This window comes from Condylura cristata, unplaced genomic scaffold, assembly GCF_000260355.1.
Source record: "Condylura cristata isolate star-nosed mole 26May11 unplaced genomic scaffold, ConCri1.0 scaffold00014, whole genome shotgun sequence".
NCBI lineage: Eukaryota > Metazoa > Chordata > Mammalia > Eulipotyphla > Talpidae > Condylura > Condylura cristata.
Window position 1 is genome coordinate 18,454,261 of NW_004567115.1, and position 12,662 is coordinate 18,466,922.

At 39.5% G+C, this 12,662-nt stretch overlaps 1 protein-coding gene across 2 annotated transcripts in view; it reads right to left on the minus strand.

Moving 5' to 3' along the window:
• The window catches only part of GSR (glutathione reductase), a 37,549-nt gene that overhangs the window by 21,524 nt on the left and 3,363 nt on the right, over nucleotides 1–12,662 (minus strand). The window contains exons 2-4 of one of the 2 annotated variants that reach the window (XM_004682213.2): nucleotides 5,788–5,814; nucleotides 2,423–2,511; nucleotides 621–690 (exon numbers count right to left, since the gene is read on the minus strand). In XM_004682213.2, coding sequence (XP_004682270.1) covers nucleotides 621–690; nucleotides 2,423–2,511; nucleotides 5,788–5,814 — 186 coding nt within the window. The remainder of the gene's footprint in view (nucleotides 1–620; nucleotides 691–2,422; nucleotides 2,512–5,787; nucleotides 5,815–12,662) is intronic. The other variant, XM_012724973.1, reaches the window with a different exon arrangement.

Below are 12,662 nucleotides of genomic sequence, written 5' to 3' on the forward strand. Positions count from 1 at the left end.
ACAGCACAAGAGGCTTAAGCCACTTCCGCATGAGTTCGATCCCCGCCTGCCCCGGAGGTGACCACATGGCGTGGCAGACCTCTCCTGGCCACTCCCCTCAGCGGTGTGCTTCTTCCTCTGCCTGTTCTGCTCCCTTTTCTGTCTCAGGTGAATCCTCTCACCCTCCATATCTCTGGCCTGTACCCCAGTTCTATATGAATAAATGAATAAAAATCTTTAAAAAAAAGAAAGAAACAACAGCTATATTCAAAGGCTACATTTTCTTTTAATCTTTTTAAATTTATTTATTTATGTATACAGAACTGGGATACAGGTCAGTTATAGAGGGTGAGAGGACTCACCAGAGACAGAGTGAGGAACAGACAGGTAGAAGGACTGAAATACACTGCTGAGGGGAGCAGTGGAAGAGTCAGAACAGGTCTGCCGCGCCATGTGGGTCACCTGCCTGGCCAGGGATCAAACTTGGGCTGCAGTGGCTGTGATAGCTTGATACAACTGTGCTTTAACCCGTTGCACCGGCAGGGAGGGCCCCAAAGGCTACATTCTAGTCTAGCTGGATGTGGCAGCATATTCCAGCAAAGAACAACTCCTTCTCAAAGTCCAAAACTCAGCACACTCACCTTGGTTAGATTATTTTGATAGATGGTGTTCAGGCGGCTTACATAGGCATCCCGCTTTTCCTTGATGATGCTGCAATGAAACCTGAGTCAGTCCTGAGAAACAAGATTCTCCTCTGTCAGTTGAGTAACTAGTTCAGGGTACCCTGATCCTCAGCACTGCTGAATAGAGAATGCCCGACTATCAGCAAGAGCCTAGTGAGTGAATGTCTCTGAAGACAGATGTCCCTTCTCATGTCCACTTGCCTCCCATGTCTACAGAACCCTTATTCTACCTCATGGAGAACTGCTCAGTGGCCATCCTTGGCATGTAAATTTCTGTCTTCACAGAAGATAAGAACAGTTTTGGTACAGTGTGTGTGGTCATCACTCAATAAATATTTTCTGAATAAATGGATCTACTAAAACTTGTTAAACTTCAACTAGTTTATGACAGTTCCTTAAAAAGCTAAACATTAAACTGCCTAGCAATTCCACTTAACCCAAATGCTCTTTCTTAAACCCAGTACAACTGAAAACAGGGACTTGAGACCAATGTTCATTGTGGTATTATGAGCAATTAACAAAAGGTAAAAACAACTCAAAGTCCACTGAAGAAAGGCTGAAAAAAATGAGGTATATAAATATAATGGAATATTACTTAACTTTAAAAATAAATGTTCTCAAACTGCTAAAAATGGAGGTTCCATATGACCCAGCAGTCCCACTCCTAGATATCAACCCAAAAGACACAAAAACACTTATTCAAAAAGACACCTGCACCTCCATGTTTACTGCTGCTTTATTTGCAATTGGAAAGACATGGAAACAACCCAAATGCCCAAAAGTAGATGACTGGATGAAAAAGATGTGGCACACACACACAATGGAATATTACTCAGCGACCAAAAAGATAAGCATATGCCTCTTGCAGCATTATGGATGGAGCTGGAAAAGGTCATACTTAGTGAAAAAAGCCAGAAAGAAAAGGAAAAATACCAGATGGTTTCACTCATAGCAGGAGTATAAAGGACCAGGGGAGAAAATAATAATAATGAACAGTTATATATCAAAGACATTTTATGGGGGTGGAGTGGGATAAAATAAGTGAGGGGCAGGAAGTGCACTGGACTATGGTGATGGCACATGGGTGATTTGGTGATGGGAAGCCCACGGGGGTTACAACTGAGATGGAAAAAGGCGCAAAATGATGTAAAAATAAACTATTATATTACAAATAAATAAATAAAATGAAACATGGACATATGCCACACATGGATCAACTATGAAAACATCACACTAAATAAACTAAACCAGGCATAAAAGGACAAGCACTGCATGAAGTACCTAGGAAATAGGAGGGAAGCACCAGGGGTTAAGGGGAGGAAAGATAAGGAGTTATTATTCAGTGGGCACAGAGTTTCTGTTTGGGGTGGTGGAAACGTTTTGGAAATGGATAGTAGTCCCGATGGCAACATGCCAGGTTTGTGTGCATATAGTGCATATATAGTTATTAAATACTAAATACATACAAAAGTTTAGAATAGAAATTTTTTATGGTGTGTATGTATATTGTTAAAAACCACTTTACTGAATTATGATTGACATATAAAAAGCTGTTGATGTTTAATGTAAATAACCAGAAATAACCAGATGATTTTGAAGATAAGTTTTCTCCTGTGGAACCATCACCACAATCAAGGCCATAAGTACATATATAACTTACAAAAGTTTACAGAAATATGGTTTAATTTAATTACAAGAGAAAAATATTTCTATTTGTAAATCTATTTCTATTTGTAAACCCCCACTAGTCGTTAACTCACCGCCAATTGAATTTACTCTCACAACTTTGGAAGCCATAATCAACATGATCGTGCATGAATTCAGAGTGGACAGCTGTATTCCACATCACCTGTAAAAGATAAATAAATAAATCCAAAGAACAGTAGTGATGTGTTCTGAGGGAAAACAAAAGTCATGAATGAAAGGGTACTATATAATCGCATATAAAAATTCTTAGCCTTAAATTCAAAACAAAAGTAAGCATGTTAATAAAGTTCAGAAACATGGTCAGATAGATTTTACAGTGAGACTTTCCAAAGTTGAAGGACACTACTTCCATTTAAATTCTGTAAAAGGAGGCTGTTAGCCTCAAAGTCCTTCCATTAAAACTATTATTTTAATTAGATTTACTGTTGCTTACATTTTCTCTTTAAAAGTTCCAGATTTTTTTAAGCACTGCTTTTGTGATTAGTTCTTGGAAATTGAATTGCACCTGTACTTTACCACAAAGTGGTTCCAAACGAATTAAATAAAGCTGAGGATTGAAAGCTTTCGAAGAATGAATTCCCATTATGTATGTAGTTAGCTACGAACACATCCTTGTAAGGATGTATGTAATTAGACATCTGGAAGTCAGAGGTTTGATGCATGACTTGGGAAATGAAGCATATAATCTGTGAAGACCTTTTAGACCAACTGATCATCATAACTGAATTTACTCAGAATTCTAGATAACAAACTACCATCTTCTTTGTCAGACAAGCTCAAGATTCCCTTTGAGAAACCTCAGATTCCTTCTTCGTATATTTCCCCCACTATGCTTAAAGATGAATAAATTGACAAACTGTGCTAGTTCTTATTTCTTTTTTATTGAGGTGAAATTCATATAAGGTAGAATAAACCATTTTATTTGCTAGACTCTTTGATTTAGCAATGCATATGTAAGATTTGTCCATATGACAAAGAGCCATTTTAGGAATGGCTCAGTATGTCTCTTATCAGTAGAAGATATTCCATATTTATTTCCAATTTATATCATTACAGTAATAAACACTTCTTTAGAGGGTGCCTCGATATGAACTGCTTTGGGCTTAGACCTAATCATGTTAGGCCCATTTGTCTAGTTCCTTCTCTACTGCTGTTTCACTCTATCTTTGGGAGAGAGAGGGCAGAGTTTCTAGGATAAGGTCTATTCTTCCACAAAGTAAGAGGAATTATCAACTGATCTTTAAGAACTCAAAAGTACTATGAAATCAGCAGAACCCTACAAAAATACAAGGTAAATGTCCAGCACAGTGGTTAAGAATGGAAGGACTATGTAATATACAACATATGGGAACAAAGTACTACAAAATCATGCTACTATGCACTTTTAACCAGAAGGTATTTTAAAATAAAGAGAGAGGACCAATCAAGGCCAGATTTACTATTATAACTGGTTTAAACTATGGAAAGTCACCTTAGAACTGCTTATATAATTCATATATCTACAACTGCATGCCTCCAAGTAGGACAGATTCCAAATTCTAGGAGTAAAAGGAAAGAAAACTGAGGAAAATCATCCCAGAGAAAATTTTCTAAAATAAACAAATATAACGAAATTAGGGAACAGAGTACAGAAAATCTTTAGGGAATTAAACTCAAGGTGTGTCTCTCGTGAGATTAGTATATTTACTTACATGCCAAAAAAAGCTGCAATCTCAATAACAAAGGGTTGTAAATTTAGATTATAATTATAGATTATAATATAATTTGAAATTACATTAAAATGAGCAATAAAATTACTTGCAAGTATAAACAAGCAGCAGCTTTGAAAATAAGAGTTGCCATTTCTTCCACTTGGTCAAAGGTGAAGTTTAGGGCCTCCCTGGTGGCCTAAGGGTTAAGTCTCAATGCTACCACCATGAATGCCCACCACCAGGGTCTGAGTTCAATACCACCCAGGGAACTAACTTACATAGTGCACCAGACCTTTTCTGTTTTTCCTGCCGCTCCCCTCAGCAGTGTATTTCAGTAAATCTGCCTGTTCTGCTCCCCTGCTTTGTCTCTGATAAATCCTCTCACCCCTCACACCTGTGGCCTGCACCCCAGTTTTTCCTTACAAAAGTAAATAAAATCTTTTAAAAAAAAAGTGAAATTTAAGTTTCTCATTGTAACAGATATAAAACCAAAACCACAATAGTAGTAAAGAGAATCCTGACTGCTAACAGTAGCAGCAATCAGTGTATTGTTTTATAAAACAATTTCTTTGTAGTTGGGTAATCAATTCACTAGTCTGTCTGCTCTCTCCTGAGGAAACCAATAACTTGAAATTCTGAGCAGCAAGTACATAGCAATTCCATCAAGATTGCTTACCACAAAGTTATCAGAATACAGTAATCACAAATGTTATTCAAGCAACTTGAGAAACTCAATCTTAAGAGTGACCACAAGATACCCAGTCACCAGACACATGATTTTAACATGAGTCATTTATAGTAGTTTTCTGTGTTTAAAAACAAAAATTACCACAAAATAAAACAAACCAAAAAACCATAAAATATCTTTTTAGGAGAAAACTGATTCTGATCTCCTTGGGAAAAATGGATTCAGAGATGCAGTGGGGCAGGTGAAAGGTAAAATGGCTTGAGGTAAACATCCTAGTGCAAAGTCACCCCAGCACTGCAGGTAGTTAAGCAGAGCTGTCTATGGAGGATGCCACCACCATCCACCAGTTTCTTTTATATCAGCATTTCAGCTCAGTTAAGAGTTGCTTAAAAACTCTATTTCCTGGCTAAATTAGCTCCCTATTGAGGAAGAGTCATTCTAGATAAACGGCGATTTATGCCATAACTAGATATTTTGCTGGTCTTTGTTCTTTTTAGACCATCAGAAGTTTGAGACCCAATACTGTGCTCCACTTCTGGATAATTACCCAACATGTGTCTATAGGAGCTTTGTCACAGATGAGAATAGAGCACACGGTGAATGGCCAGGATGAATTCCTGGATGCATGTAGTTAATGTCTAGGAGTTAATGTTTCTGTGGTTCTCTCTCCAGCAATCTTATAGGAATAATTCAGTCCTCGACAGAATCTAAAGCAATCTGTAGAAAACTGCAGATGAGAATATCCTCTTTGGTCCACCGGAACTACAGAGGGGGCAGTGATGGGGTTACTGCTAATATCATATACATGGTAAATCATAATGGAGATGGGGAGAAATAGGATATGTTCTAATATCCGTGACTGCCCAGCTTCAGACAGCTTATGTGTTATTAAATTAAATATCCTATTGTGCAAATCACTTTTACTTCTGTTATTTTTCAAAGAAGGAATTTTAAAGGACACATTTAAAAACAGCGTTATTTTGATCACGAAATACCAAAATAAAAGGAATGTGAAAGGAGTAAGAAATACAAATTCTACCTTTTTGGGTACACATCCAACATTCACCTAGGAAAAAAAAATAAAAAGGACATGTTTTAAGATTATTAAACTCAAACCATCATACAATCTCAAACCATCACACATACAAAAAAAAAACTGTAAGAAATGAAACCAAGCATCAATCCATATATCCTTAAGTTCTGGTTACAATCTGTGGTTACCTCCTTGTTTTTCTACTATAATGTTAGGAGAGATCTAAACAATATTTTTCTTACGTGATGTGGCAAATAATTTTATTCATTAACATTGTATCCAGAAAAGCACCACAGGGATGTGACAGGTCAGGATGTAGCATTAGTCTACATGCAGAGCAGAGAGGAAAACAGCTGAGAAGACAGCAGCACACAGTTCAAGTTGACCCATCAGCTGAATAAAGGAAACTGGGCCATCTGAGCATCCATCCTGGGAACCGACTATGGCATGTGCTAGTTAAAACAGAATAGTGCAAATCTATGCCATTCTTTGGGATTAAAGGACAACAATGAGGCAGGAAATAAGGTTCATCCATGCTATGAAGTCCTATGTATTTGCTAGGAAGAAGTCACAAATTTGACTCAATCTTTTTAACAGGCAATACACAAAGAAGAGAAACAATTGTAAAATTTCACATCAAAAGTAACTGCTTAGGATAAGTAATATTTATATCCGTAGGCTAAAGAAATTATTCTCCCAAGGATCCCTATAGACAAGCTGTAATATATATGTTCAGACAGAAGTTTCTGTTTATTTCCTTTTGATCTGGCCCTAAAATTTCTTTGGTGGAGGGTGAGGGGAGATGAGGAGCTGCTGGGTTAAAAGTTAAACTGATGACAATTGCTTTGAGGATGGAATTTCATACTTGATGATATGGTAACCAAGGGGTGTATCCTAGCAGAGAAACTGGTTACAGAAGGAAAATTAGAGGGCCCTCCCTGGTGGCCCAAGGGGTTAAAGCATAGCACTATGAAGCCATCTGTAGCCACGCCAGCACAAGTTCGATCTCTGGCCAGGGAGGTGACCCACATGGCACAGCAGACCTCTCCTATCTCACCTGCTGCTCCCCTCAGCAGTGTATTTTGTCAATCTGCCTGTTCTGCTCCCCACTCTGTCTCTGGTGAATCCTCTCACCACCCTTGTACCTCTGGCATACAGTTTTGTATGCATAAATAAATAAATCTTAAAAAAAAAAAAAGGAAGCACACACCATTTAGTCCAGCAATTCTACAATTAGGAACATATTCCATAGATAGTCATTATTAATCCAAGATACCCAAAGATACAGGTATAAGGAAGGATAATCCTGTAGCACTGTCATAGTGAATAACTGGAAACAAGTCAATAGGGAGTATCATTGTATCTTTGGGAGAATAATTTCTTTAGTCTATGGGTATGAATATTATTTTTCCTAAGCAGTTAGTTTTGATGTGAAATTTTACAATTGCTTCTCTTTTCTTTGTGTATTGGCTGTTAAAAGATTGAGTCAAGGCCCTCCCTGGTGGCACAGCGGGTTAAAGCACAGCACTAAGAAGCTAAAGCCACTTCCGCATGAGTTCGATTCCTGCCTGCCCCGGAGGTGACCACATGGTGTGGCAGACCTCTCCTGACCCGCCCTCTGCTCCCCTCAGCAGTGTACTTCGTCCATCTGCCTGTTCTGCTCCCTGCTCTGTCTCCGGTGAATCCTCTCACCCTCCGCATCTCTGGCCTGTACCCCAGTTCTGTATGAATAAATAAATAAATCTTAAAAAAAAAAAAAAAAAGATTGAGTCAAATTTATCCTTTCTTATACATGTATCTTTGGGTATCTGAGCTTAATGACTACCTGTAGAATATGTTCCTATTTAAAAGAATAAAGTAGGTATCTATATACTGTTATGAATATTTAAAAGAATAAAGTAGGTATCTATATACTGTTATGAATAGTTCTAAAATACAATATTAAGGAACAAAAAGAAGGTTATAGAACTGCATGTGTTCCATGTTTCAATTTGCATCTATGTATAGCCATAAATCTAGTAATATGGCTGGTCATGTGTTTCAGCTAGGCCTCTTTGAAGGGGGTAATCCTCCTAGATGGATGCCTCAGCATCAAGTTTGAGTCAGACACTTAATTAAATTAGGTTACAAAAAAAAAAAAGTGAAATGAGAACTTGCAGTACACTGCCCAAATTTCATTAGACTGAGAATGTTTGAAAGAGGAGGTCTTACCATCCATTGTACTACATCCTTCTATTCCTCTAGTAGTTTCAAATTCTAATTGCTAATAACATACCTGGGGCAATACATTATAATCTTATTTTTGGCAAACAAAAAATATAAAACAGTGGGATATGTTTCTACACAGGCTCAGGTTATCAATCACCTGGGATATTTTTTTCCAGGAAGATATGAGTCACACTATCTAGTTGTGGACCTGGGTTATTTATGAGATTATGCTACAGGATAGATTCATAAGGCTACAGAAACAGGACTCAGAATTCTGAGTGTAGAATTTAAGCCTAGTAACAACAAAGGAATTAACAGTTATAGCAACATTACATGTATACTTACAAGTACTTACCATGCAGAAAATACCTTATATTTGCCTAATTTATGACTTTCTACCTAAACTGTCCTTGTGTCTAAATAAGCTAAGCAGAGGATAAGCTACTTCTCAGCCCCACATATTTAACAGTTATGGAGATGGATGAAAAGTCAATTCTAAGGAAGGAGGCTACAGCTAGTTTAAGAAACCTGGTTACACTCCAGCACAACACAATGATTACCAGCTGCCTCTCTGACTTGAAAGGGAAGAAAAGGGTAATTAGTTATTACCAAGTTGATACTACCTTGTGACAACATCAGATCCCGTAGGACAGTCCTAAACAACTGGTGACAAAGGGCAACTGCAAGTTCAGTTGAGCATCTGTGCTTCTGATCTACTGGTTCCAGTGATCCCACCTTCGATATGATTAACATGTTAGATTAACTTACAGAACTGAGAAACGTTTGCTTACTAGGTTACCAGGTTATTATAATGGGATATAAATCAAGAAGAGCCACATGGAAAAGCCCAGGGCACAGTATGTATGGAGGGAGGAAGAGCTCCCACACCACTCTCCCAGGAAGTTCATCAGCCTAAAAGATCTCTGAACCTTATCCTTTTGGGTTTCTATGAAGGCTTCATTACATAGTCATAAGTGATTAAATCATTACCAGTTGGCAATTTTTTTTAAATGCAGACAAGAGCTGATGTGTAGGCCAGAGGTGCGGGGCAGTGAGGAGGGCACAGGGGTGTATGGGGAGGGAGGGTGAGAAGATTTACCAGAGACAGAGTGGAGAGCAGAACAAGCAGATTGACTGAAATATACTGCTGAGGGGAAGCAGAGAGGAGAAAGGAGAGATCTGCACAAGTGAGTCAGCTCCTAGTCAGGGGGTCATACTGCAGGGGACTGTGGATAGAGACTTAACCCCTTGCACCCCAGGGAGGCCCCCAGTTGGTGAATGACAACTTTCAGCCCCTTTCCAGATCAGAGGGGTAAGACTGAAAGTTCAACCTTTCTAATTTCATGTTGAGTTCCCCTGGCAACCAGCCCCTATTTTTAGGTTCTTCCCAAAATTATCTCATTAACATCAACACCATTCTGGTTGAAAGAGGTTTATTATAAACACCAAGATACCTTTAGTACTTTTATAGCTTTGGAAATTCTAAAGGTTTAAGTAGTGCTGAGCCAAGAATGGGGGAAAAAAATCACAACAGCATAAGCTGGCACACATTAAACTATTGGAGAAAGGAGCAAACTCAATAACACCCTGAATGAATTCCACCCTCTATTATTTTTACAGACTATACCCCTATGTCCACGCTGAAGACACCTCAGGAGCCAAGGATACAACTCTTGGTATGCCATGAGCTTGACATCCAATATGGGGGGCTTCTGGGGACCATGGGTGAAGTTAAGCAGCCACCCATGGTGAATTATACACAGGGGGCCCTCCTTGGTGGCACAACAGGTTAAAGTGCAGCACTACAAGCTAGCCGCAGCCACTTCATTGCGAGTTTGATCCCTGCCCCAAGGTGAACCACATGGGGGAGGTGACCCACATGGCTCTGCAGACCTCTCCTGACCAGCCCGCTGCCCCATTTGGCAGTGTACTTCTTCAATCTGCCTGTTCTGCTCCCCACTCTGTCTCTAGTGAATTCTCTCGCCGCCTCTCCACCTCTGGCCTGTACCACAGTTGTGTATACACAAATAAATAAATCTTAAAAAAAAAAAAAAAAGAATTACACACATGTAGACTGTGCTACATTGATTTTCTAGGTTTACCTGCATGCTGCAGATTTGGAGAAGGCATGAAAAGAGACATACTGAGAGGCTGCTTTGGTCCTTTGCAAAGACAATGAAAGCCATTTCTTGACTTCTGGTTGGATTGTGTATTACACTTCCCATTTTCTCTCTCCTTTGTCCTTTCTCTCTAGGACTTACCTAATTTTCTTCTTGTGGTTCCTTGCCAGAAGGTGTCTTGGACTTGTAACAAGGCTGTAGAATTCAGTGGCTCTGAGCCAAGCCTGTTTTCGAGATTCTAAGCCAAGATTATTTGGCTGGGCATCTATCCATGAGGTAGTGGGTAATTTTCCAAATTTTACTAGTTATGTCCTTTCTTCTCTTATGTGTAGACTAATTATGTCTTTCTCACCATATGCACACTAATTCTATTAATAATTTATAGGGCCCTCCCTGGTGGCTCAGCGGGTTGGAGCTCAGCACTGTGAAGCTGGCCGTTGCTGCTTCAGTGAGTTGGATCCCCAGCCGCAGAGGTGACCCACACAGTGCAGCAGATCTCTCTTTCCCCGCTGCTCCCCTCCGCAGTGTGCTTCATCCATCTGCTTGTTCTGCTTCCCCCTCTGTCTCTGGTGAATCCAATCACCGCCCCTGTACCTCTGGCCTATACCCCAGTTCTGTATGCATAAATAAATCTTTAAAAAAATAGAAAATTAGAAACTCTGAGGGATGTGGAACCTGACTTTCTCTTTCTGGTACTATTGATTTTGGGTACTGAGGCTGATGACAAAGCAATATTATGCTAATGATTAACTCTTAGAGTAGAAAATTTAGGACAGACACTTTTACAAGGTCAAAAACCAGAGAGGAAGGGGGCAGAAATGCTTATCAAAGGAAAATATCCAACCTGACTTCAAAGCAGTAAATTCCATAAAGTAATTCCATCAAAGAACAGTAATATATAAAGACACAAAATCCAACCCATTAAGAGTGCCTGTTTATATTAATGCAAACATCTTTTAATCAGTTTGCCCTTCCAAAAGACAGCTCTTTTAAGATAGCTGCCCCCCTGTGTCTATGAAGGTGTCTTTGTTTCTTAATAAATTTACCAGACCCTCCTTGTTGGCGAAATGGGTTAAAGCACAGCACTATGAAGCTACCGCAGCCACTTGCAGCATGAGTTGGATGAGGGGTGGGGGTGGGGGGTTAACCCAACTTGGCACAGCAGACCTCTCCTGACCCACCTGCTGCTTCCCTCAGAAGTGTGTTTCAGTCAATCTGCCTGTTCTGCTCCCCACTCTCTCTGGTGAGTCCTCTCACCACCCCAGTAACTCTGGCCTGTACTCCAGTTCTTGTAAGCATAAATATATATTTTTTTTAAATAGAAACAGTCACTTTGGATTAGTAGATCTCTAAAATCATGACTCTCATGACTCTCAACTTGAATGGAGGGAGGCTTTATGCAAAAAATTTAAAACTTGTATTTTTATTTATTACAAAAATGATGCATGGAAATTTTAGAAACTACAGATAACAACTACAGATATCAACTCCAGAGGCCAGGAATTTTATTTGCTTTGTTTGCTGCGGTGACTCCAGCATCTCAAAAAGTACCTACATAACTGGCATGTGAAATAGTGAGCAAACAAATAAAAAACAAAAACAAAACATAATCCCACAGCCTGCTAATAACCACTGACAGAGTAAGACTCTAAACAGTCTGTGTGAGTTCATCCATGGCAATTTAAATTTTTTAAAATCAGAGAGTTAGTACTGTAACTGGGTAGTCCCTAGGAAAAGGGGGAGTTTCAGGTTCCCTGCCCACCCAGAAGGAGGGTGGAGCTGAGCAGAGAACAGGAAAGGAGAAGGAATCTGAGGAGGGAAGCAGGATGGAGAGCCAGGAGACCTGAGAAAGCCACATGGAGCAAAGGGAGACAAGTGAAGAAATCATGTTTATTTCTTGTTCCAGGATTGGCTGAAAGAGATGTGGGTGAGAGACCCGTAGGGAGGTTGACTATGGCAGTGTTTATATTGATTTTGATTTTGTTCTTTTCCTCCCAGACTTGTCTGGCCATTTCTGACCCTTTTCTATAGGTCCTGGCCAGAAGGTGCTTTAGTCTTGTGGCAGGCTTTCAGGCCTTGCTTTGGGCCAATCCCTTTTGGGTGGACTTTTGCCCATGAGGGGATGGGTAAACTTCAGGTGTTTGATTTAGAAATTATACTCTTTGTCTTCCACATTGTATACTCACTGTATTAAATTAGTTCCTTTTCATTAAAGTCTTATATGTTTTGTCTTGATGCGGGGGATGGCAGAACCTATTTAGAGCAGGCAGGTTTGGGGGTTCAGCGGTGCTCTCTCCCTGTCCTGTAACAGTACTTACAAAACTTCTGACTTCCCCAAGGGGCAGCTCTCAACAGTATCCTTGGCACAAAAATCACTTTTGTGTCATTACTCTTCTGCTCAAAACATTTGTACAGTTCACTGTGCTTTCAGCAGCTACATCTTTTTCTTAACCACCTACCCATTTGTTTCCCATCTCTTATTTCTATGAGAAATGCTCTGTTCCAGTCAAATTCCATTATACAAGATACCCCACTAATGCCTTTACCCCTGAC